This window comes from Pinus tabuliformis, chromosome 9 (assembly GCF_031772625.1).
Source record: "Pinus tabuliformis cultivar Carrire ecotype Pingquan chromosome 9, CPIR1, whole genome shotgun sequence".
In the NCBI taxonomy this organism is placed as follows: Eukaryota; Viridiplantae; Streptophyta; class Pinopsida; order Pinales; family Pinaceae; genus Pinus; species Pinus tabuliformis.
In genome coordinates this window covers 1,742,974,300-1,743,001,272 of record NC_142307.1, presented here as the reverse complement: position 1 = coordinate 1,743,001,272, position 26,973 = coordinate 1,742,974,300, and the positions used below count along the sequence as shown (strand labels likewise).

The 26,973-nt window shown below is 36.4% G+C and overlaps 1 protein-coding gene across 2 annotated transcripts in view; it reads left to right on the top strand.

Annotated features, from left to right (window-relative positions):
• LOC149155683 (phototropin-2-like) overlaps positions 1 to 26,973 on the top strand; it is a 523,795-nt gene that overhangs the window by 369,915 nt on the left and 126,907 nt on the right. For both annotated transcript variants that reach the window (XM_089445926.1, XM_089445925.1), the window contains exon 19: positions 14,518 to 14,643. In XM_089445926.1, coding sequence (XP_089302052.1) covers positions 14,518 to 14,643 — 126 coding nt within the window. The remainder of the gene's footprint in view (positions 1 to 14,517; positions 14,644 to 26,973) is intronic.

Here is a 26,973-nt window from a genome sequence, read left to right as displayed (position 1 = left end):
CAGTCTTACCTCTCTGTCAGCTCACTCAGAGAGAGACACCCACGAAAATATAGCCCTCCTAGCTAGTACTACGCAATCCCTCAGGGGATTCAAACTATTTATTGCTGCAGCAAGTTACCCCTTGCTTCAGTGTTAGATCTGCTCTTCCTGTTTCAAATCAACAGCTCTAATACCATGTGAAAATTCCTAGATCTAACAATCTCAGGAATTGTACTGCAACCAACTGAATATAATTCACCTAGATCATAAAATACACTACAAACTTATTTCAGATTTCTTCCTGAAATATTGAAGTAAATAACTGAAGCAACCTACACCAAATTAAATATGATTCTGAAACATAGAAATTGAGCAAGGAAATACAAACACATAGGACACCGTTATTTTTGGACAAATTTCCCTGGAAAAACCCAACTTGGGAAAACCGGTGCAACAGTGAGGGTTTTATTTTATTATGCAGCAGTGAAATCTGAGTACATCTGTGGATGTCCAACTGGCAATCCAAACAGCAAGAAAATATAGCAGAGATATTCCCTAAGTAAGCCTGGCACTCGTGTTGCTTGCACTTGCGTTCCTACACTTGTGCGTTCCTGCACTTGCACGTTCCTGCACTCGCACATTCCTGCACTTGCAAGTTCCTACAATACGCGTTCCTGCACTCGCAATTTCCTGCATTCGCGCATTCTTGCACTCGCAAGTTCTTGCACTCGCACGTTCCTGCACTCGCGCGTTCCTACACTCGTGAGTTCCTATACTCGTGCATTCCTAAACTCATGAGTTTCGGCACTTGCACATTCCTGCACTTGCGTTCCTGCACTCTTGCGTTCCTACACTCGCGCATTTTTGCACTCGCGCATTCCTACACTTGGAATAACTTAGCCTCTTGCTACTGCATCTCCAGATCTAGAAATCTTCCTTCGGATCAGTGTCCCTGCCCCTCTACTGCAAAATATCTCTTCGATCAAAATTTCCTCCTCAAAACTTCTCACTTCAGAAATTCGATCTCTTGACCTCTCGGTGTATTTTCCAAATGACCCTCAAGCCCCTTCTTATATCTTCCTGTTGAACAACCAACGGCCTAGATTAAATCGTTATCAAAGGCTCAGATCATTTTGACTTGGTCTCCATCTTTATCTATAAGATTCACTAGCAATTAGATTAATACCCATTAATATTTTAATTTTCCCAAGTTTATACATAGGAACTCCATTAAAAATATTAATTATTTTATTATAACTGTCTCTGGGTGGAATTTCCCAAAACGGTTTCTGGGTTCTTTGGAATGCATGTGCCCAAGCCTCCCTGCAAAATTTAAGGCTTAGAGTGTTGAAGAATCTAGGGCAAGTGGAATTAATGTGATTCTTCTAGACTTGATAACAATTTGTGAAGTGCTTTTGCAATTTATCTTAGCTTGATCTTCTTCTTATTATTAGTGTGTGTGTTTGCTTCATCAAACTGCTACCAAAACAAAGAGACAAGAACACAAGATGTTTGGCTTTCTTCCAGGGCCAAAACCTCTTTCTCTTGGAGAGGAAAACCCGTACGAAATTTTTCTTATAGAGATTTTGATTGATGAATACCAAGACCACGACCCTTGACCTGCTAGGCCACTTCAAGACCAAGACATCAATCATTTTCTTTGTTACTGTTGAAATCATCTTCATTACTATTGCTTCATCAAAGTTATCATTACTACACCTTCACTAAGATATACATTATAACAACAAGATCATTACTGCTGCTTCATTGTCACATCTTCACTAAGATCTTCACTATCCTTTTAGTAAGATCATCTATGTGCTTTTACTGAAATCATAACTATAACCCTGAGATATTGAGATATATATATAGATGACAACTGCACCGAGATATTTTCATGATCAATACTGAGACTGAGATGATGATTTCGTTCAAATGGTATGACTGGTTCATTACCAATATGTCGAGACAGAGTATGCTGCAAATGTAACACTGTGGGATCACAGTTGTACTGAGACAGAGATCATAAATATACCGAGAAAGTGAGTGTGTTCCTTGCATCAGGATCTTCATTATATAATTATGCTGAGACTGTTGGTATGTCACATGCATGCCGAGACAAAGGAATTGCTTTAATGAAGAATGTCAATATAGATCATCGAGCCTGAGTTTTTTTCATTGTTCTAAGATTATTACACTGAGATCAAGATTGTGTCCTCCTATTATCGTAGATGTGTTGTGTCTTTCTTAGATGCCAAGAGTAAGTCTTCTTGCTGCGAAATTCTTTATTAGATTACCCATCCGAAGAACTGAGATTGCAACCTCTTACTCACTGTAATTTTCTGATATCCTGTAGCTAACCTCAGAAGAATCCGAGATCTTTTCACTTAATTTTGCGTAGATCCTATTGGTTATATATATTGGTCTGTCCTATAGGCAAGTCGACTTGGATTCATGAATAGATATGTCACTTCAACTTGCGCTGACATGATTTTTCTTCAATTTTCATTTTGAGGTCGTCTTAACTGTTTCATCATTGTTTTGCTGGCAGTCTTCGTCTTGGAGGATGGTGCTTGGTCTTGGAGGACTACTTGACTAGGTTGACCCATATTCATGCTCAAGAACATGACTTTGATTCTTTGACCTTTTCTAAACCTATGGAATGAGCAAGAAACTCATTCAAATAATTTACAAAAGTAATATTTCTTTTTCTTGATAAGTACAAAGATCAAAATTTCATTTACAAATACCGAACCTAGTTACACTTTTCTTCAACACTCCCTCTTAACTAGGGAGGTATTTACAATGGTACTTGGTCATTCTTAATCTGAAGAATTTCTCATAAGAAGAATCGGATTGGTAATCCCATCTGTATAGCATCATATCAATTAGCATTGTCATAGTCCAAGGTCTTGACTAATAGCTCCATCTCTCTACGAGACCATGAGCTATAATGCTGGCGAGACAAATGATTTATAGACACCTTCATCATTGTCTCTCAAGGTACATACCCACCTAGGTGTTCACTGAGTATGACCTTCTAGGACTATTCTTATCTTGGGTTCCCATCCCTCAAAGAATATTGGTCCTCTTGCCTACTCTTATCATGGATGCCCTACATATCCTCAAAGAGTATCAGATTCCATATGATTACCCAACCTTCCATTCTTTCTTCCCAGGTGAAGACAAGAATGATGTGTCCATCATGTGTTTACATTTTCATTCATGGCCTTCATCTAGACTTATGGTTGTTAGTCCTGGTCTAGTGCATGGCACATGACATGGAAAAACACAATTGTCACTCCTTTGTAATCAGGGGTGATCTAGTTCAAACTCCCTCTTGATCAAGGACTTGTCAGAGCTACCTCTTAGCTAGGGACTCTTTTATACACCAGCAACTCCTTCTTCGTGGGTTCTTCAGTTGCTTGATTAACTTCTCTCCTTGATGTCATGAAATTTAGTTGAGCTTCTTCCTTGAAGGGCAACAACCATCAATCACTTTCTTTCTTGTTTCGTCATGTCATTCCTTTCTTTATGGAAATTGGCCTTTTTGGAATACATCTAGAAATTTCTTCATATGGATACTTCTTTTTCTCTCCATGCTTCTTTCAGGAGTTTCCATCCATCACATGAATGCTGGTTGTACTTGTACTTACAAGTCTTGTTCTAGTAGCCCTACTTGAACTCATCCAGATATTATTCAAGAAACCAAAACATCATATTAAATCAAATCATATCTTACGAGATGGCTCTTCATCATGACATCTTCTTGTAGGTATCAGTATCTTGCATACATGTTGACACACCTCCCAAAGATATCCATTGTCAAGGGTCTTCATTATCAAAGTCTTCATATCTCTCCGGGAGATTTCCTTAGTCAAGTCTTCTTGATCTTTTGGATGTTGATCGCCTTCATCAAGGTTGCATATCGATCTATTCCTTCCTCACACATTCCATTCCTAGGATCTTTCAATCAGAGTTTCTTAATTATAGTCAACCACCTCATACTTCATATGAGGACATATTACGTTGATTTCATCTAGTGTGACTTATGCCTTTTTGCATCTTTTCAAAGGAGGAGATTCATTTCTCTTGATCATGCTTCTTAAGATAAGTGATGATCTATATTACCTGCAACCATACGACATGAGATTATAAAATTAAATACATGCATACATACCACATTTTACCTTTAGGTCGTCTAGGCTTCTTCCAGCAGCTTCCTTGATTGAAGAGACCTTCAATCCCTTGATCTGATTCATGTCACCACACCATTATCTCATGGATTCCATAAGTTGGAGTTCTTGTTGACACACTTGCTTCCTCTCTAGATTAGTGAACCCTACGATGAGGATTCCGTCAGAGAATTTTTGAGGATATTGTATATCCCCAATTGGCAAATGTTTCCTTTTTTACTTGATGTATGATGAGCCTTAGATGACTCCTTTCTTTTCTTCACTGTCCACTGAGGTTCCCAAGAGCTATATACCCTACATGTTTGTCTGCCATCGATTTTGTCCTTCATGATTCCCATGGTGATGTCACGATCTCTTGTTTCTAATGCTTCCATGATGCCATGATGCATCTTATTATCATTGTCATATCTTGTAACACAAATTTAGGAGCTTATGATAGGACCCTTTTGTGAGGGATACTATCTTACCCATAGGAGAGATTTGACACTCCCTCTTTCCTTGGCCCTTTTCTTTAGCTTCCTCCATCTTTCAGTGATACGAGCTTTCAAAATATTTCTATAGCATTGAATCTTCACTATACTTACTTTTTCCTTTTCTTGAGGACCAACCTTGCTTTTCCTTTCTGCATAGGGTTTAATTCCTTTATCCTATAGACTGCAACTTGTCTTTCTCTATCTATAGCATAGAGACCACAAATTGTCGGGTGAGGTAACCTTCTTTGTTTATTTATATTTGTTACCTTGCTCATCAATCATGACTACCCTCTCATCATCTTTTTAGATCCTCATGAAGTTGTTCCTTCATTCTTTGACACCTTTACTATTGTGTAGGTCTAAGTGACCTTATTTACTTTGATTTCCGAGAGTATATCTAGCATTTCATATTTCTCTCTTTATGTCTCATCTTCTGCTATTTGGATATGAGAGGACTTTTGAGTGTTATCATATGAATCTCTTGATGGATTCAAACAATGCTTGACCTTCATAGACCTTTTCATAGATATCAATGATTTCTCCTTTCTATGAGGATTATAACAATCCTCCTTATTTTATGCAAGGAATTTTGATTATCTAATCGATTTATAAATCCACTTGCAATCATGAAATCATTTAACCAAATCTGATTATAAAATTGAAATATAATTACTTGGTGTGTGAAGAGGAGATCTTCACCTTGATGCTACTTTTTCTTGAGCTACCCATCATTAGTATCCTTTCAGCACGACTTCCTTGGAGGCCTTCTAGCACCATGACATCAGTGGTCTTGACATCATCGAGACTACTTCACGACCTTCCCAGTTCATTTTGAGGTACTTTTGATTTCAACATATTGTTGACATGTTAATGATACTATGTTCTGATCCGAGCACCATGCTATTGAGATCATAATCATAGACAAAATTCTAGATTGTGACAAGTATATTGGTATGTCACTACATAGTGATGTCTATGTACATTGTGTAGAGAGGCAATGTAATGAGAGCCCAAACTTGTCAATGAATAACATAACTAAATTGTGGGTGGCACTATATAGACAGACTGTCTCATCATTGAAACTGCCTTGATGTAATAACTATACTGAGATAGTGAAGTAATCATGGATTGTAAGAGGTACTCCTTGGATTACTTCTGCAATATATATATACCCGAGACTATCTTTTATGGCATGGACAAAGTTCAGTGATCAAGAAGTGAGGCTCACTGACATACTTCATCAAACTGAGCATGGGTTGAGTACATGACTGTAATTACTAGAGTTGATACTCTATGATTGTTGTTGACCTGCTCATTGTATACTTGCTCCTTTAATCCTTTCAGCTTGCTTTGATATCCTTGAAGACTAGTATGTCTCTTTTGCTGCCCTTCATTTGACTTTAACACATTATAACACATTAGCTTTGATACCATGTTGAAGAATCTAGGGCAAGTGGAATTAATATGATTCTTCTAGACTTGATAACAATTTGTGAAGTGCTTTTGCAATTTATCTTAGCTTGATCTTCTTCTTATTATTAGTGCATGTGTTTGCTTCATCAAACTGCTACCAAAACAAAGAGACAAGAACACAAGATGTTTGGCTTTCTGCTAGGACCAAAACCTCTCCCTCTTGGAGAGAAAAGCCCTTATGAAATTCTTCTTATAGAGATTCTGATTGATGAATACCAAGACCACAACCCTTGACCTGCTAGGCTACTCCAAGACCAAGATATCAATCCTTTTCTTCGTTACTATTGAGATTATCTTCATTACTATCACTTCATCGAAGTTATCGTTACTGCACCTTCACTAAGATATACATTATAACAACAAGATCATTATTGTTGCTTCATTGTCACATCTTCACTAAGATCTTCACTATCCTTTTAGTAAGATCATCTCTGTGATTTTACTGAAATCATAACTATAACACTGAGATCTCTCTCTCTCTCTCTCTCTCTCTCTCTCTCTCTCTCTATATATATATATATATATATATATATATATATATATACATATATATATATATATATATATATGTATATATATATATGACAACTACACCAATATCTTTTCATGATCAATACTGAGACTGAGATGATGATTTCTTTCAGGTGGTACAATTGGTTCATTACCAATATGTCGAGACAGAGTATGCTATGAATGCAATACTGTGGGATCACAGTTGTACTGAGACAGAGATCATAAATATACCAAAACAGTGATTGTGTTCCTTGCACTGGGTGATCCAAAAATGGATCCTAGATAAACTTCTAAGTCTAAAAGACTTCATATAAGAGGTAAAAGGTGCCAAATGGCACAAATCCTTTGTAAATCAAAGGAAAATGAAAGTCGCAGGATGCTCTCAGAAATAGTCTCATTGCAGAGATCCCTTCATTTTGAATCCAACGCAACTTGAATGGGAAAAAATGGACTTCAGATGGAGAAGTTATCACAAAAAGAAGTTCCCCTTTGTTCTTTTGGAAAAGAGGCAAAAATCCTTTAAAAATGGGCAAAAGACACTTATAAGGGGAAATCGCATCGCATGAGGCAAAGAGGAGGACTTAAGATCGGGCAGAAGGCACCCTCGATCAACGACCTCCAATGATTGGATTGGTGGGTCGGATCGGAGGCAGACGGTGTATACCCAAGGTAAAGGTCCCGGGCCAATGCTTTGGTGCGATTGCTGAAATCGGTGGATCGCAATCGGCGATGCCACGAAGCAGAGGCGAGACCCCGGGCCAGGCGATACCGCAATCATTGGGAAAAACATGGAGATGTATCGAAATGACTTGACTATTGCCTCTAAAGAAAGACACGATCAACGCAACTACCTAAGAAAAGTATTTGAGAAATGTAGGCAATACAACATCTCCCTAAATCCTAAGAATTCAATATTCGGTGTTGACAATGGTAAACTATTGGGGCACATGGTCTCCAAGGATGGGATTAACATTGACCCTGAGAGAATCCAAGCAATCAAAGACATTTCCCCTCCTAAAGACCAAGGTGCTCTAAGATCCTTTTTCAGAAAAATAAACTTCATAAGAAGATTTGAACCAAATTTTGCTGAAATCATCAAACCCATGAATGACCTCCTAAAAAAGGATACTCCTTACTCATGGAATCAATGTTCAGATTACAGTGACAGCAAGGAGTATTTAAGGGCCAGCGAAATATTGTCTAGGATAGCATAGTTCGGATATCTCTGAAGCTCGGTACATAATGGCAGCAAGACATATTCGAAGTTCAGATGAGTTTTTGAAGGAAGTTGAAGGGACAACAAGATGCTACCTACAATAAAGAGTCTCTTTGTCTAGGTATCACATCAAGTGTAGAGAAGCAGTCTTGAAGACATGACAGTTTGGTATAACCACAGATCATTGTTGATGACAGTAAGTAGGTCTCACGAGAAGAGATCTAGATGAGATCTCAGTGATGTCAATGTCTCAATGCTCAGAGGATCAAAGAGGAAGAGGATTCAAAAGGAAGAAAAGACAATCTAGAGGACTTGTGGCTTGGTCTTGGATTTGATAATAGGTCAAGGGTCTTGGTCTTGGTATTCGTCAATTGGAATCTCTATAAGAAGAATTTGTGTGGGTTTTCCTCTTAAAGAGTGAGCGGTTTTGGCCCTAGCTTATAACCTACATGTTGTGTCTCTTGTCTATTTATGTCCATGCATTGGTAACTGTTTGATGAAGAAGAACACTAATAATCTTGCATGAAGAAGATCCTAATCTAAACAAGTAAAAATCATTCACAAGCAGTCACTAATGGAAGAGAAATCACCTAATGCTAATGCGCTAGATTTCTCAATAGTATTTACATCATTGGAACAAAATTTTAAACTCAACCGTGATAATGAAACAAAGGAAGTGAATGGCATATTGTATAGACAATTGGTGGGAAGTTTGAATTACTTAACTAAAAACCAAGCTAGATGTTGCATCTTCAATCAACATACTTAGTCAATTCATGGCTAAGCGACATGAAAGTCATTGGAAGAAGCCAAGAGATTCCTTCAATATTCGAAGGAGATTGAAAATTTTGGTATTGAATATACTAATGATTTGAATGTTGAGTTGACAAGTTATTCAGATTTTGATTGGGCAGGAGATCCAGATGAGGGAAAATCCACCTTTGGTTATGTATTCGGTATTGTATCATGGAGCAACAAGAAACAACCAATTGTTTCTATGTCTTCCATTGAAGCTAAGTACAAGGCCTTATGCAGTGCAAGCTATGAAGAAATTTGACTAAGAATAATTCTTGAAGACTTGGGAGAAAAACATGAAGGACCAACAATAATCAAATATGAGAATCAAATCTCTATCAAAATAGCAAACAACCCAGTCTATCATGCAAGATCAAAACATATTGAAACACATCATCATTTTGTACGAGAAAAAATGATGCAATAAAGGGAAATTGATTTATTCTATTGTATTACAAATAATAATGAGGACATATTTACTAGTCTCTAGGAAAATATAAGATTACACTATGTAGAGACAAGTTAGGTGTGGTAAATAATTTATTTCTCCATTAAGGAGTAGTGTTAGAGATAATAGAGAAATGAAAGTTCTAGATAGATAGAGTTTTGAGCTTGTGTTCTAAAATGTATTGTTTTCCAATGTAAAAGTGAGTTGTAGCTGAGTAGGAGTCTATATCCTCCAAGTTTTTGTGTTTATTCAATCTATTGATATTATTGTTATATAATGAGACTCTATCATGTATTTGGCATGTGGGTGTGAGCCTGAATTAATAAAAAGTCTCTTTGAGACAGTTCTGTTCTCCTATTGTTATTTTATCTATAAACCTGTAACATATAGGCACTATTTTTCACTTCCAACCCTTTATAAAATTGTAAACAAAACATTTTCTTGATGAAATATAAATGTGAAAAACTTAGCATAATAAATCATAATTTCTAGTTTATTTCCTACTCTTGTCACATGTTGGCTATATGAAATATGAAATTTTACAACAGCATATTATTCACAATATATCTCTTATTTGTGGCCAAAATATTCCTTCTTTTATTATCTCAAAATCTGTATTTCATAACTAACGATTTGGGAAATTAACATTTTCCTGGTTCATCTATATAGTTTCCATTGAGTAGTTGTGAAATGTATTAAAGCTGGTCGTTTATATCAACCTTTAATCTTCGTATTAAACCAAAGAAGCTCATCATTTATAGGATCAATTTAATTCACATAAAATCTAAAATCAAAATCACACATCTACAACAAGTCAAATCAAATCATACATCTACAACAAGTCAAATCAACACTAAGTCGTTCAAAATCTTTCAAATCCCTTTCCTTCATCAAAAACTTAGGGGTTTAGTGTTTCAACACTAAGTCGTTCAAAACCTTTCAAATCCCTTTCCTTCGTCAAAAACTTAGTGGTTTAGTGTTTTCCCTTTTATATTGACAATTCAATCAACCTCAACTGTAGTGGGTAACCCCTTCAAATTTTCTGTAAGTACACATTTAGTGACATTAAACTTTGACACCTGTGGTGTAAATTTGAATAGTAACACACTACACAATAATGCATCCATTGCAATATGTTTTAGAACATTGTCTAGAACATTAAAATAGGAAATTTCCTTTCTCAAAATATATTAATATTTAATAAAACAGTATAGGATACATAATAATTACCATTAATACTGTTTATGCACATATTTAAATTGATACCATCCTCCAAATGTTTTCTATTATGATTGACTTCTTATTTTCGTATAATTTTATATATGATATTTTAACATGCTTGCCACATTTCGAGCAAGTGGAAATTTCAGATAGGTTAAGAGGAGCTATGCTTTTTGTTGTTAAGGAATTTTAAGGCTACTAAGCATAATTATTGTGCACCAAAGGTTATAGGTAAAAATGTGAGAATAAAAGAAAATATTTGAGAGTTAGGTTTGAATTAGATATCATTATTACTTTTTAAATTAAAAAAAAAATTGAAAATATAAATATAGAAAATGTAAAAATATCATATGAAGATAGAAATATAGTGAGTATTATGAAAATATGTTTATTAAATAATATGTAATTAACCATGAAGAAGGTTAAATGCCTTTTTTTTGTTTCTTTTTAAAGGTTATTATTAGAATTTGGTTAGGCAATTTTTGTCAAAAATTGCACTGTTGGATTGGTAGACTTGTTTTTCTTAATATAAAAATAAATTGAACGTCCCCGAATATCCCTACTACAACTATATTGTACATTATTAATATTTAATATTTCATCAATCTAACCAAAAAAATGACAAGCCAAATACTCTTATTACATAAGAGAAGAAGAAAAAAAACATTTCATAAAATGTTTAGCCATTATAATTAATAATTTAAACCACTGTTATATTATAATATTATAAAAAATTATTTAATCACCTAAAAAGGAATATATTCATTAAATAATATGCAAGCTAAATATCATTTATAATGATCTTGAACTTGTTTGAGATTTATCGCAACATAGTATGGTGTATGCATAGAGGAGGTTCCATCTCGCATATAACACACAGTAAATTGTGATAGGGTGAATCCCATTGTGCAATTATGTCTATGTTATGGTGTCCCCATATGGTTTTTATAATGCTCTTATCAAACATGACAATAGCATCTTGCATAAAAATCTTGTTGCACAGAGTTTGGATGAATGAAGCAAGCACATCGTTGTATATTAAATAATAAGATGATAGAAGTAATTATTGGGCAATGGTTGGTGTATAATTTTTTATGATGTTTTAAATGGTACGTTATAAAGGAGTAATAAGTGGATAAATTCAATTTTTTTTTTCCCACTTACAATAAGAAAAGTTTTGAAATTGTAATTTCATATTAATGAAAGCTTTCTATAATTTTTTGTTTTTATTTTAAAAAGATTTAAATCTCTGTAGTTGAGAAAACTGAGTGGATAAAATTTTATCAAATTGAACTTGTCAAACATATTGAGTTTGTCCATTTATTAACTAACCCCTATTATAAACATATATAATATTTATTATTCAGTATATTTTATTGTGTTATTATATATGCATTTATATATAAGATTCAACGTGGGATTAAAATATTGAGTCATGAACATTAGTTAGACATGGATTTGGTTGGAAACCATGAGGGTGAAGGATTTAAGTTATATAAGATAAGATAGATAATGTTTTAATTATGACAAAAAGATAGAAAAAAGGCTTGTTGGAAAAAGCTTAATTAACAATAAATGCTTTCATGTCTCAACATACTTCAAAATCATAAAATAAATTCAATAATAAATACATGAAAGGGCATGATTAATTAATGTTGGAATAAAGAAGGAGAAGGGGCATGGGTTAGATTTAAGAATGATGTATTCACTCAAAATCAACCTCATAGGTAGAAAAGTTGTTTCTCTGATTTCTTGTAGATGCATTGTAAGTCTAGGAAGTTACCAGATAAATCCACCTAGTAATACTGTATTGGATGACAAGTGCTAAATAAATACTTGGTCATTAAGCTTAAAATTCTTTTGGCGATATCCAATCTTCCAAGTGCTTATTAGAAAGTTAATAACAGGCTATGAAAATTGTCATAAGAAGATGTGAAATCTACAAACAGGAAAAAAATGAAATTATAATGACAAATTTTGAATGAATGTTGGGACATTAATCCCTGAATTCTCTTGACAATCCCCGACCTCCAAAGTGTCTACTAGTGAGTTATCTATGACAAACTAAGAGAATTATTATAAGAAAACATCAAATCTACAAACAATAACAAAAATGAAAATATGAATAAAGACAAGGGGGGAGGAGAAACGATATCAAGCCTCAGATATCAAGAGTAAACCCTACCATCCATTCAAAATTTCATATCACTCAAAAGTGCTCTTCTAACCCTTAGGAAGTGCAAGATAATTAGACATGAATCAAGGATTGATAGAGAATGTACGAGATGGATGGAAGATAAAATCTCTCACAATTTAAAAAACAAAATGTGAATGAAGGCAGAAGTCTAATTTCATTAATCTTGTTATTAGGTGGAGATTATTGTTTTCACTTTTGGCATTAGTCTTCGAGCACACTAAAACATTTGCAAATATACCTTACCATACTTAAAGTCAAATATAAAATAATTATTAAATTTTCTATTTTTAATTCCAATTTTTCTCTATTTAATTGGTTAAAATTGTAATTTTTATAATTAATGCAAAAAAGTTTCAGATATCACTCATGATGTCAACAACCTACACCATCTTGTAAGTTACTTAATTGACATTTAATAGTGTTGTGGTTTTTAAAATAATTACTGTTATTTATTGATAATGACAAGACAATAAAATGGGACTTCCATGCTATCTTTTCATGAGGTTCTTGCCATAACTTGTCCTAGTAGGCTTGCTTACAATAATAAAAATGTAAGTTCTAAGGGAGAATTTGACTGAATAGGTACACCTCATACTTTTTACATATAAGCCCAAGGAAGTTCATAATATATGGTGCATCCCCTCAAGTCATATTTATGAAAGCAACTTCCAACAAAACAAAAGCCTTATGAGTAAAGTTGCCTTAAACCTATGTGTTTATTCTCCATTAGATGTATTATTGAGAAAACACATCACTTGAAGATCCTTTGGGAATGCCCAATGCAATTTGGATTTATGATAGTTGATTTGATATAGATTTAGACTTTTATTCATAGCTTATAGGAGGTTGGCTGAGGGCATCCACGATAAGTTGGCTTGGTTGTAGGATGAATAATTTCAATAAAGGACACCGACAAACATAGTGTTACAAAGGACTTTTTGGGTGTTTTGAGCATCTTAGCTTACTGTGTAAGCAATTTTCATTGCAAGATGACATGTTTCCTATTTTGTTCACTAGAATTAGTAGAGCAAATGAACTTAACATTTTTTCATAAGAATCACAGTTGTATAATTCATTACTGTCTTCAGAAAATATTCCTTGGTGTTTTAATGACGATGCATAAGATGATCTTGCTTTCATGTTTTGATTTTAGGATAATACCGATTTTCTTACATTTAACTAAATACATTGGACATGCTAATTATTATTGGATAAGTATGGTAGAGAATAGCTCTAAATTGTTTCTTTCTCTATAAATGTAAAGTAAGTAATAGTACTCTATTAAGTTGTTTTGTAGGATAATACCGATTTTCTTACATTTAATTAAATACATTGGACATGCTAATTATTATTGGATAAGTATGGTAGAGAATAGCTCTAAATTGTTTCTTTCTCTATCAATGTAAAGTAAGTAATAGTACTCTATTAAGTTGTTTTGAATCCCATTAGATTTTCTTTGTAACAACGATCATTTTGGAAAATGGGTTGACATGTTTTATTGTGCCATAATTTAAGAAAGAAAAGTTACTTGACATGTTTTATTCTACCATAACTTAAGAATGAGCACACCTGGCGTTAGGCATTTTTGGAAGTTATTGTCTTATATGCATCTAGTGTCTATGGTAAAATCAGTGTGTTGTTGATTCTAAAAGTGTCTTATAATAGAAAAGTAGTGATCATTTTTCTTAAAGTTAGGTAAAATCTTAAAAGTTGGGAGTTTCTCTAGGTTTTTATGTTTTTCCAACATTAATATTTAAATTATATAACATTTTATATATTTGTTAGTGTGTCTCTGGGTTAATGTATATATTAATGGCAATGTGCAGTTATTAAAGTATACAGAAAAGTAGTGATCATTTTTCTTGAAGTTAGTTAGGTAAAATTTAAAAGTTGGGAGTTTCTTTAGGTTTTCATGTTTTTCCAACATTACTATTTTAATTATATAACATTTTATATATTTGTTAGTGGGTGTCTGTGTTAATGTATATATTAATGGCAATGTGCAGTTAATAAAGTATACAGAGATTCCAGGGAAGAAAAGAAAAATGAAAAATGAACCACCTCCAACATTTGTTGCAGAACCAACAATTGCTTCAAACTCTTTTGTAGGGACAGAAGAATATATCGCACCGGTAATTTTTTTCTTCTTCCTTTGTGTTTCTTTCTTTGACCATATTGAACCACAATTTTTGGAATTTTTACTTGACGAATTATAAGTGAAGATTATCTCAAGTACAATCCTAACAAGATATTACAAATGTATAAAAATTGTTTTCCAGCTTGAGTCTTTTGTGTTTTGCTTTAACCTAAGGCCATCTTAATAGATATTTTATTCATTATCTTCCATTCAATTATACTGTGTAACCAAATTACAATATTTCTTGGTGTCTTTTCTTATCGGTTTCATTAATTCTTTGACCAAAAGTCCCATGTTTTTGCATGGCAATCTATCCATGTTATGTTATTTTTTTTCTTTTAAAATTTATAGATTATGGTCTCATTCTTACATTTTTGTGGTCATGAAAGTTGCACATATATTGTTGTTAGAGCTAGAGAATTCTTTACTTTTAGATCACATCATTGATTATGTAAGGTTGGTTTTTCAGCTTGTTGAACTATGATCTTCATGGGAAGAAAGAGACACGTTTAAATATCCATTTGACATTTCTATATCTTTTTTTAAAGTGCATCATTTGTTGCAAATAGACAACTCCCCAGTTCATTTAGGGGGAGTTTAGGGCTCATCCTTTGTGCCCTTGAGGCCATATTAGACTTCTCTCCTTCATAGAATCCAGACCTTGGAATACATTATGTTTCAGAGAGAGATATGCCTCTACATAGCTCTGTATTCTTGAGAGATCATTGCCTCCATAGCTCCCCTAGATGGCACTATTACTAGTTTTCAGAGGCTTCTCAAATGTGTTAGTGAGTAGCCATTTCTATTGATTGGCATCCCCTTTTCATGTACCATTCGGACACTCCAAGTCACCTCCTAACCTGAAAATAAGAGCTGAGCCAAGTGATTGGGGAGGATATCTATAGGTAAAACATCCATGTAACTTTGAATACACCCTTCACCCACCAAAAGGGCCTTATCCCTAAGATTGCATTTTATTTTTAGCACTTCTTGCAACTATGAGACACTATTATTGTCAGACTTGTGTCTACTTGTAGACATTGGATCTGTGCCCTTAGGTAGCCCCTAGTCCTTGCAAATTGGCCTCCCATCAACGTTGGGCCAAGATACATAACCACATTCCATGCCATGAGAGGACTTGTTAGCAATGTCCTTATTAGTAGATTGAGTTGGAGGAGCACCTCATTTAATATGTCCCATCTATTTTAAGATCAGGTGTTGGTTTCATTTCCTATATTGATCATTGGGAGGTTTCCTCTCCACCTTCTTTTGGTATCCAAATTATAGATGCCGGACTCTTTTCATGGGGAAGATTTCATGGTGGCAAATCGAAGACCTCATTCAATATTTCCAATTGTTAATTTTTGTATTATCAGATAAGTGTTCTAGTCTTGACTTTGGTCAGAGAGGTTAAGAAAAACTAGAGCTCCAGAACCCAAAAAAAGTTTCAGAAAAACACCTAGAGATGGCTCAATTAATTAATTAGTCAATAATTAAATATTTCCTAAATATAACTTAGGAAAAGTGATTAATTAGCAGGAATTAATTGAGAAAGGTGATATTTCTCTAGAAACTCACATGGATTGACATCTTAGCCATTGATGAGGATTTAATCATGGTCGCTGGTGAGCCAACGAGAGATCATAAGAGGAGGTCAATGGGGTTGGAGCAATTCGCACTTGAGAGATCAATTTCCTTGGCAGATCGAGCTATCCAACAATAGCAAAGCAAGGAAGAGGAGTTTGAGCCAGAGGGGAAGCATTCAGTGAGGTGCAGAGATGTGAAAATTCCACAAACTCGAATCCTATTGCAGCAACTGGTATTATTTATTCTAACTGATAAATTAATTATTCAGTTTATTGCTACGGAAACATTGAAATAAACACTGCAACCTTCACATATAAAACCACGGAAAATAATACCGCTAGAAATTGAGAAAATACTAGCACACACAAAATAAAAATGACACCGTTATTTTTGGACAATGTCTCTGGAAAAACCCAACTTGGGAAAATCGGTGCAGTTGTGAGCGTTTTATTATTATGCAACAGTGAAAATATGAGTACAATCTATGGATGCCCAATTGGCAGTCCAAACAACAAGAAAATTTGAGAAATTTTATTTTAAGGGAATTACCCTTCTTACACAAGCAATCTCGGCACAATTTCCTTCAGAAAACCCGACCTCTTAGACCCTTTGCGTCAGCCTTTGCATTGCTTTGCGCGGACCCTATGACGTCAAGCCTCCAACCTGCCTCTGATGAACTCATTATGCTTGTCTTTACTGAAGAAATCACCTCTTCGACTCTCTGGACCTTCTGCCCGGCCTTTGGAACTAAGAATGAATTTCTCTATGGAAAATCGAAATGCTTCTCTGAAGCAACTGCACAGTCCTCTGCGCTACCTCGCTGGGAATAAATTGGCCCTCTTGCTGTTGCCTTTCTGGATCTGGAAAACTTCCTCTGGATCATTGTCCCTGCCCTCACTATCTTTGTTGCTTCACTGAAGCTTGAACTCTCAGGCAACTGACTGTTGCTAGTATAGAAAATCAAATTCTCCAAGTGACTCCGGTGTATTTTCCAGTGTTCCACGGGAATGCATCCCCCAGGGTCGGGTGCACGCACCCCTTGCACCCTACGCACCTGGGACGAGATTCTATTCATGGTGTGTTTCCCCACACACCCTTTTTGCGGAGTCTTGGGGAGACGCAAGGGGGTGCGTTTCCCCAGTGTGGGGGATGAGACTCCCCAAAAGGGGTGCGTCTGGGTGCCCCCCACAAAACTTCAGTATCTAGTATATAGTATATGGTAATATACTAGTATGTTTTGCTTTCAATTTAGATTCTAGAATGTTGAATGATGAATGATATGGATCAATGTATTTGAATATTTCATTATTGAATTTTTTTATTGAATCTCATGGTATGGATGAATAATGAGTATGTCATATGAATGATGTATGTATCAAAATGAATGATGAGGATGGATCAATGTATGTCATTATTTAATTCAATTATGAATTTAAATTTTATGTGTGGATCAAATTTCAATTTTCAATGTATTGGTATCCATATTACTATTAGTCTATTTAATATTTTGCTTTCATTATTGAACAATGAATATGAACTTGAATTATATATATATATATATATATATATATATATATAAAACTAAAAATTATATACCCCAACGTCTCCCCGCACCCTCGAAATTTCCCTAAAATTTGAGGGTACTCCCACACATCCCACTTGTGTACCTCCCTGCACCCCTGAAATTTCCCTAAAATTTGAGGGTACTCCCACACGTCCCACTTGTGCGCCTTCCCGCACCCGCGTCTCCCCACATCGGAGTCTTAGCGGAACATTGGTATTCTCCATCACCACATCGATCCCTTCTTATATATTCCTGTTGGGACTCCAACAGCCAAGATTAAATCATAATCGATGGCTCAGATCATTTCTAGATCGATCTGTGTGATTTTCTAGAGAATTCTCACCTTGACTTAATTAATTATGATTAATTAGCCATATTCCCTAAGTTTAGACTTAGGAAATATTTAAAAATTGGCTAATAATATAATTAATCCATCTCTAGGTGGAATTTCCAGAAACGATTTTTGGGTTTTGGAGATCTCATGTACTCTATCCTCTCCACCAAATTCATGGCTAGAACACATCCTATGCTACAAAAGCTAACAAGAGACAATGATTCCGAAGGAGATTCTGGTTTTGAAGAGGAAGCAACAAGTGACAAAAGTATTCCACAATGAAGTTGTGCAGGGACTATGCAATAGCTTTAGTAAGCAGTTCGATTTAGCTAAGAGGGAGGTTGATTCAGCGTCCAGAGGCCTAGAAAATTTTCCAAAGGGTTGGAGAGTCACTTCCAGCTGCAAAGATAGGCAGGACAACTTGATCAAAGGCTAAATTGAGCCACAGACGTGAGGGTCTGCACAAAGGCAACACAGAAGGCCTACACAAGGGTTTGGAAAGCCTTTTTATAAAGTGGCCAGTGTCGAGACTGCTTGTCGAGAGAGAAAATTCTCTCTAGTATTTTTGTCAAATATTTGTTGATTAGATAGCTAGCTAGGCATCCATAGATTGTACTAAGATTATTTCACTGCTTCATAATAATAATAAAACCCTCATCTGCTACACTGGTTTTCCCGCATTGGGTTTTCCAGGGACATTCATCCAAAAATAATTGTGTCAAATTTCTGTTTGTGCTCTATATCTCTCAGTTCTAATATTTTTATTTTCCGCAGTGTTTTTATGGTGAAAATTGCAGTTGTGATTTTATTCGTTATTTGTTGTAGCAATAAACTACACTTAATTTTTAATTAGCTAGAAGAATAATTTCCAGTTGCTGCAATAGAATAAAATTTTACATGGTATCAGAGCTAGTTTGATAGATCAAAGGCTTAGAGACAGAGGGAAAATTTTCGTAGTTCAGAGGGAGTCTTAGCAAATTTTTTCTGGGTTTGTGCAGAGGCTAACCAGGCAGTTCAAATTGTTGTACAGGGTTTGATTTTCCAGTTGTAGGTGGCAGGAAGAATTCGATTTGTTCAGAAGAAGTTCTAGCAGGCAGTGGTGTAGCCAGGACATAGTTTCGGTGACCAAAACAAAGAATTCATTGAGCATATTTAGGTGCAGTAATTTTGCAACAATGATTACAAAAGCAGAATCAATATTGGGTGTGTTGATTTCTGTAGCATCGGATGTGCTCTAGCCTCGAGGTTTTGCAAAGAGGCCAAGATGCATGCATTCTCCAAGGCCCAGAAATCGTTTGGGGAAATTCCACCTAGAGATGGTTTAATTAAAATAATTAATCATTTTTAATGCATTCCTAAGTCTAAACTTAGGAAATGTGATTAATTAAAGGGTATTAATTAAATATGGTGTGAATTGTTGATTTTGGGTAGCATCGGATGTGCTCTAGCCATGAAAATTGGCGGAGAGGCTAAATCATATGAGATCTCCAAGACCCAAAAATGGTTTGGATAGATTGTACCTGGTTTGGGAGATATTAAAATAATTAATATTTTTAATGGAGTTCCTAAGTCTAAACTTAGGAAAAATAAAATTTTAATGGGTATTAATATAAAACTGGGTTAGAAGATTCCAAAGTCATGGATCAAGCCAAATCTAATCTTAGACGTTGATTAGAGATTTAATCTCGGCAGTTGAAGGACCAACAGGAAAAGTATAAGAGGAGGCTTGAGGGTCAGTTGGAGAACACACTAGAGTGATTAGTCATTCGATTTGCTAGAGCGGGGTTGCTAAGCAAAGTCGAATCAGTGATCAGTAGCAAGGGGCAGTGAGTACTGGACAGAGAGGTAGAGATAGTGTAGAGGCCAGAGGGACCAACGTAGAGGCAGAGAGCGAGACACAACAGCCAGAGCAAGCCATGCAGAGCCCAGCAGAGACAGTGCAGAGGCCAAAGGGACTACATCATCCACGCAGAGAGCAATTGGAGTGACGCAGAGGGTCCCAAAGGCTGCGCAGTGCCTCATAGGGCTGATGCGGAGGGGTTTGGGGCTGACGCAGAGGCCAGAAGGGCCAGCACAGTGCTTCAGAGTCGCTGGAGAGGGTTTCGTGGGACAGATTTTCTAAATACCTATTTCCGAATAGAGAGGTATTGCTGCTAGTTATATTTCTCTGCCGGGTGAGCCAGTTTGGCACCCAGTTGTACTCAAGGAAATATGCATAATAATAAGCCCTCAGAATAGTTGCATCGGTTTTCCCACATTGGGTTTTTCCAGGGACATTTGTCCAAAAAGAACGGTGTCACTTGTGTGTTTGTTTTCTTTCAATTGATGATCTGTAGAGATTGAGATTGTATTGTGTTTATTTCGTTATTTATATTTTTTAAATAACTTGTTCAAATTTAACAAGTAGAAGAAATAAACTAGAAGAATACAGATTAAATTTCTAACGGATAGACTTAGAAATTTCAACATGGTATCAGAGTGTGGTTGCAGATCACAGGAAAGTTGAAGGCATCAGCTAAGCAAAGCATTTGCAGTAGAATCATCAAGTGACAAAAGTTGATCCTTGCAAAAACGACAGAGGAAGGGTTGACGCAGAGGGACTGCATCATCAGTCTGGGCCAGAGAGAGGCTAGCGCAGAGGCTAGGGTAGAGAGAGGCTCATGCAGAGCCACAGAGAGACTAGGAGGGTTGATGCAGTGGCTGAGGGAGTTGTTTTTGCCAGTGTCGGGATTGTGCAGATCCTAGAGGCCCAATCCTTCAGTTGCTAGGGCATAGGAAGCTATGGCAGTTTGTGGAAACGAAGCTAGTGGGGTATTGTGGTTAGAATAGTACCTAACAGGGAAAAAACAAGGTAGAGGGAGTTGCTACCGAGGCGGATTTCTAGCCAAGGAATCCGGATCAGCATTGCGGGTGCATAGATGATCAGAGAGGGGTGCCTTGACGATTGGCATAAGGATTTCCAGGAGGGAAATTGAGACTTAGAGGGAGTCCAACAGAGAATTTCACAGCAGGAAGTAGAGAGACTCAGTAGGAGTCGAAAGGAGAACTTCCAGAGGGAAGTAGAGAGACTCAGAGGAGTCGACAGAAGAGCAACGAGATGGTCATGAATGGGTTGAGGGATCAAGACAAGATGGACGAGGCGTCCAACTTTGTGGTCTAGAAGGCCAAGATCCTGTCCATTCTAGATAGACATCGCATCAAGGGCTTCGCCTTGAGAACAATGGCTATCCCAGTTGACTCGGTAGCTAATGAGAAGTACGAGGAGGCAATGGCCAAGGAAAATGCATCATCCTTGATGGGGTCAAGGATCATGTGGTCCAACATATTGTCGAGAAGGAAACGACAAAGGAAATGTGGGACACATTGAAGACATTGTACCAGCATACTTCCGTGCAGAGGAAGATGTTACTTGAGAATCAACTAAGGTCATACTAGATGCAGAAGGGGGAGTAGATAGATCATTTCCTCGATCGGTTGAAGGAGATCTGGGACCAACTGACTTCCATATGGGCCATGCCGGATGAGGAGATGATGGTAAGGACCGCACTTATACTTTTACTTCTTAACTTATAGTCTTCTCGTTGTTAGCTTATTAATGCATTCTTCTCATCAAGACAATTACCAATATGCACAATAAAAGACAAGTGACACAGTATGTAGGCTTATCAGCCAGGGCCAAAAGCTCTCACCTCTTGAGAGGAAAACCCGATCAAAATTCTTCTTCTAGATCTTCAATTGATAAGTACGAAGACCATGACACAAACCCTTGACTCTAGTATTCTCCCAAGAACCTTGTCGCTATCCTTGATGCTCTGCCTCTTCCCTTCCTTGAATTTCTTCTTGATCTAGAACTACTCTCCTCAGCTCCTTCTAGAGAAACTCAGTCTCTGTCATTCACACTACTCCTTGACGTCCTCTAGTGAATCTCGGTCTCTAGGTCTTCAGTGGTCTCCTCTAGAGAAACTCGGTCTCAAGATTTCTATCTCAGCTTGCCAGAAGAATCCTTCTCCTTTGCTCGCCCAGAGGAACCTGCCCTAGAAGAAACCTATCTTCGCACTGCCCAGAAGAAACTTTGTTCCCCAAAAGAAACCTATCTTCGCTCTGTCGAGATGATACTTCCTTCGCACTGCCCCAGAAGAAACCTTTCCTTACTTCTTCGCACTTCTTTTTGACCTCTACTTTGCACTTTTGTTTATCCCTTTGTTTTGCACTTCTTCTTGTCAAAATCAAGTCGAGTTGCTTGCTTCAAATGGAGGTCGAGTGTGCTTATATATACACCTCATACCATGTCCTTTAGGCCAACATGACTGTTGGAGGTTAGGTCGACTTCTTCTACAGAGTTCCTTCATCGTTGTAGGCTGACTTGAAGAGGATATATGACAAGTTCTTGGAGGATACTTTACATAGACAAGAATGACCTTTTTACAAAGTGTAACATGACTTCATTACATGAAAATGACTCTCACATTTTATGACTAGATGACAAATAAATCCTAAAGACTCTCAATGGGAGCCTTGAATCAAAAACAAAATCCCTTGCTCATGAAACTCATGAAGCAAGTCAATAAAATAATTTTATTTTTCTTATTTACATCTTGTTACATAAAATCATACTTACATGTCATTCTGAAGACTGGACCTAGTTACACTTTTTAACACTCCCTCTTAACTAGGGAGGTATTCATAAAGGTACTTGGACTTTCTCAATCTAAAGAATTTCTCATAAGAAGAATTCAGATTTGTGACTCATTTGTACAACATCATATCAACCAGCATTGTTATATAGAAAGGCCTTGACTAACATCTCCATCTCTCCACAAGATCTGAGCTCAATGATGGCGAGACCAATGATTTTTAGACACCCTCATCATTGTCTCTCTCGGAACATACCCCACCTAGGTTCTCTCAGGGTATGTTCCATGAGGACTATTCTTATCCTGGACTCCTGAGTCCCACAAAGAATATCGACCCCCCGTGACTACTCTTACCATTGGATGCCTTATCTCATCCTCAAAGAGCATCGGATGCCAAATGACTACACAATCCTCCATTTTGCCTTCTCAGGTGAAGACCAGAACAACATGTCTATCTCTCCTTTTCAAATCGAGAGGACATATTCCAATAAAGGAATGTACTCATTCCTATCACAAAAGAATGTACCTAATCTCCTTGCTCAGGAATTTTCCAAGTTTCTTTCAAGTAAGAAACTTCTTTTCAGGCTCCCTCTTAACTAGGGACCTACCGCAGCTCCTCATGTGGAGATCCTGGAACAATCAACTGCTCGAAGAGCTCCTTCCTTTGATGTCATGAATTTCTTCTTCGTCAAGGAGTCTTCATCTTTCAAGGACTTCTTCATAGGGCACAGATCATCCATCACTTTTATCCATGAGTTACTCATGTCCTCAACTCATCAGATTTTCCATCTAGCTTTGCTTCATGTCATTCTACATCCATGCCATATTTTCGGAAGGACATTACATCCTTCTATATGGTCCACTTGGAAGTCATCCATAGATTTCCCTTGGCAGTCCTACATAAGCCCATCCAGATATTAGTTAAAAATTAGTAAATGAACACTTTAAATAAAAATTACCTCTGTGATGATCTTTCACCATGACATATTCTTGTAGGTATCAACATACTACATGCAGATTGATACATATCCCACAGATATCCATTGTCAAGGGTTTCTATCTTTTTCCGACTTCCATCAGAGTCTTCACATCTTTCCGAGAGATATTCTAGTCAAATCTTCTGGGACTTCGGATGTTGAATGCCTTCTACCTTCATTGCATGTTATCACTATCTCTTCTTATCTTTTCACACTTCATTCCTAGGAGCTTCCAATCAGAGTTCCTTGATTGTAGTCAGCTTCATCATGATTCATATGACAACATATTATGATGATTTAATCTAGTGTGGCTTATGCTTTTTTGCAATCTTTCGGAGGAGGAGATCCCTTCTTCTCTTGATCATATTTCCTAAGATGGAAATAGTGATCCATATTATCTGCAACCATATGACATGACTTTCATAATATCCTATGTAAGCATACATACCTCATCTTTCTTTTGGTCATCCATACTTCCTGTAGGAGCTTTATTCGAAAGAACTTTATCCTTTATACTTGCTTTCCTGTTATTTCATCATACCATCATCACTTGAATCACCTGAGCTGGAATTCGTGATGAGACATTTTCTTCCTTTCGAGATCGGTGAATCCTTTGATGAGGATTCCATTAGAGAGACTTGAGGATCATTCATATCCTCACTCGAAAAATATTTCCTTATTGACCATGATGATCCCAGTGAATGATGACCACTGCTTATTTTTATAAGTATCAATGAGGTTTCCTAAGAGTTTCCTATTCTTTGTAATCAACAGAATTTGTACCAGACATACTTTTGGGTTCCCATGCCATGAGCTCTTACTTCTAATGCTTATATCACGATGCCAATTTCTAATTTGATGCATCCTATCTTATTTACACTGCTCCCTACAAGTCAAAGGTACCTTCTAATGAAGAATATTATCTCAGTCATAGTAGAGATCTTTTTGTTTCTTCCTTCTTAAGCTTCTTTGTCTCAAGTTCTTTCACTTCCCTAGTAGAATAATCTTCTTCCCTGTCCCTCTTACGTTTACTAGGAAAATCTTTTCTATAGTGCCTAAGGTTTTGACAACCATAGCATCTTTCCTTAGCCATGTTCTTCTTTTTCTTCTTTGGAGTACCAAATTTTCCTTTTCGGCTTCACTAATTGTTCCCTCCTGTCTGATCTTTTGTCACTTTCTTTCTTCATCCTTTCTTCCTCTACCTTGCAGAGAGACCATAATTTGATGAATGGGATAGATTCCTCTTCCCTAGTAGATATGAGGTTACCTTGTTCATCAGTCAATGCATTTAGAATAACAGAGATCATTTCGTTATCAGATACCATCTCTCCTCGATCCTGCAATTGACCTTTTATTTGAGATGCCTTTGAGAGACATGACAATATCCCTTCATCCTTTGTCACTTTCAAGTTATGTAGATCAGATCTAAGTGATATGATCTTTTCTATTGTGCTTTTAGAGAAAAGTTCTCTCAGCTTATCATATATTTCTTTAGATGTCTCCAACTTGGCTACATAGGAAATGAGTGGACCTTTGATAGACTCCTTAAGAATATTGTGAGCCTTGAGATCCCTTTCCATGTATTCAAATAATTCTTGTTCTTTGGATGACTTGGAGACCTTTCCATGGACATGATCAATGACTTCATTTACTTTGAGGACTATGTCTATCTTTCTTTTCCATATAAGGAAGTTTGATACCCCAACCAACTTTTGCTTCTCCTTGAAGCATGAAGTCATTTTTACTACATTAGATTATAATAAAAAGGTACTTACTTGTGAAGATTGAATCTTCAACTTGATGACGAACTTGTTGCTTCTAACTTCAAATCTTTAAGAAGAATCTTACTTCGGTGAGGGAAGACTACCTTATATAAGATCTTTGCTTCAATAGAGAGAAGATTTCCTTTCGATCTAATCTTCCTTAGATTTGAAGAGCTTCCACTTCCTTGGTGAAGTATGAGTGATGATGTTCTGAAGTGCTTCTAGGGTTTCAGTCTTTCTTCTGGCTTCCTCCTTGAAGATAATTTCAGGATTCTTGATAGAGTATATTTTATCGATCTAGGATTTTGGTAGATCTTGATTTCTTGCTTGGTGTTCTTTGACTTGCTTTGATCCTTCTTTGAAGTTCGATTCTCGTGTGTCTGCTTTCTTTAACTACCCCTTCTTGTCTTCATCACCGAAGCTCCAATACCATGTTGAGAAATCTAGAGCATTCAGAGTTACAAGATTTCTCTGCTTGATAATTTCATGTGATATACTCTTACTTCTTAACTTCTAGTCTTCTCTTTGTTAGCTTATTAATGTGTTCTTCTCATTAAGACAATTACCAATATGCACAATAAAATACAAGTGACATAGTATGTAGGCTTGTCAGCCAAGGCCAAAACCTATCACCTCTTGAGAGGAAAACCCAATCAAAATTCTTCTTCTAGATCTTCAATTGATAAGTACCAAGACCATGACGCATACCCTTGACTCTAGTATCCTCACAAGAACCTTGTCACTATCCTTGATGCTCTGCCTCTTCCCTTCCTCGACTTTCTTCTTGATCTAGAACTACTCTCCTCAACTCCTTCTAGAGAAACTTGGTCTTTATCCTTCAAACTGCTCCTTTTTGACTTCCTCTATAGAATCTCGATCTCTAAGTCTTCACTGGTCTCCTCTAGATAAGCTTGGTCTCTATATTTCTATCTCGGCTTGCTAGAAGAATCCTTCTCCTTTTCTTGCCCAGAAGAAACTTATCTTCGCACTACCCAAAATATACTTCCTTCGCACTACCCTAGAAGAAACCCTTCTTCGCACTACCCCAAAAGAAACCTTTCCTTACTTCTTTTCACTTATTTTCAACCTCTACTTCGCACTTTTTGTTTAGCCCTTTACTTTGCACTTCTGCTTGTCGAAATCAAGTCGATTTTCTTGCTTGAAATGGAGGCCGAGTGTGCTTATTTATACACCTCATACCATGCCCTTCAGGCCGACATGACTGTTGGGGGTTAGGCTGACTTCTAGAGATTTCCTTCATCACTGTAGGCCGACTGAAGAGGATAAATGACAATTTCTTTGAGGATACTTTACATAGACAAGATTGACCTTTTTACAAAGTGTAACATCAATTCACTACATGACAATGACTCACATTTTATGACTAGATGACAAATAAATCCTAAAGATTCTCAATGGGAGTCTTGACTCAAAAACCAAATCCATTTCTCATGAAACCCATGAAG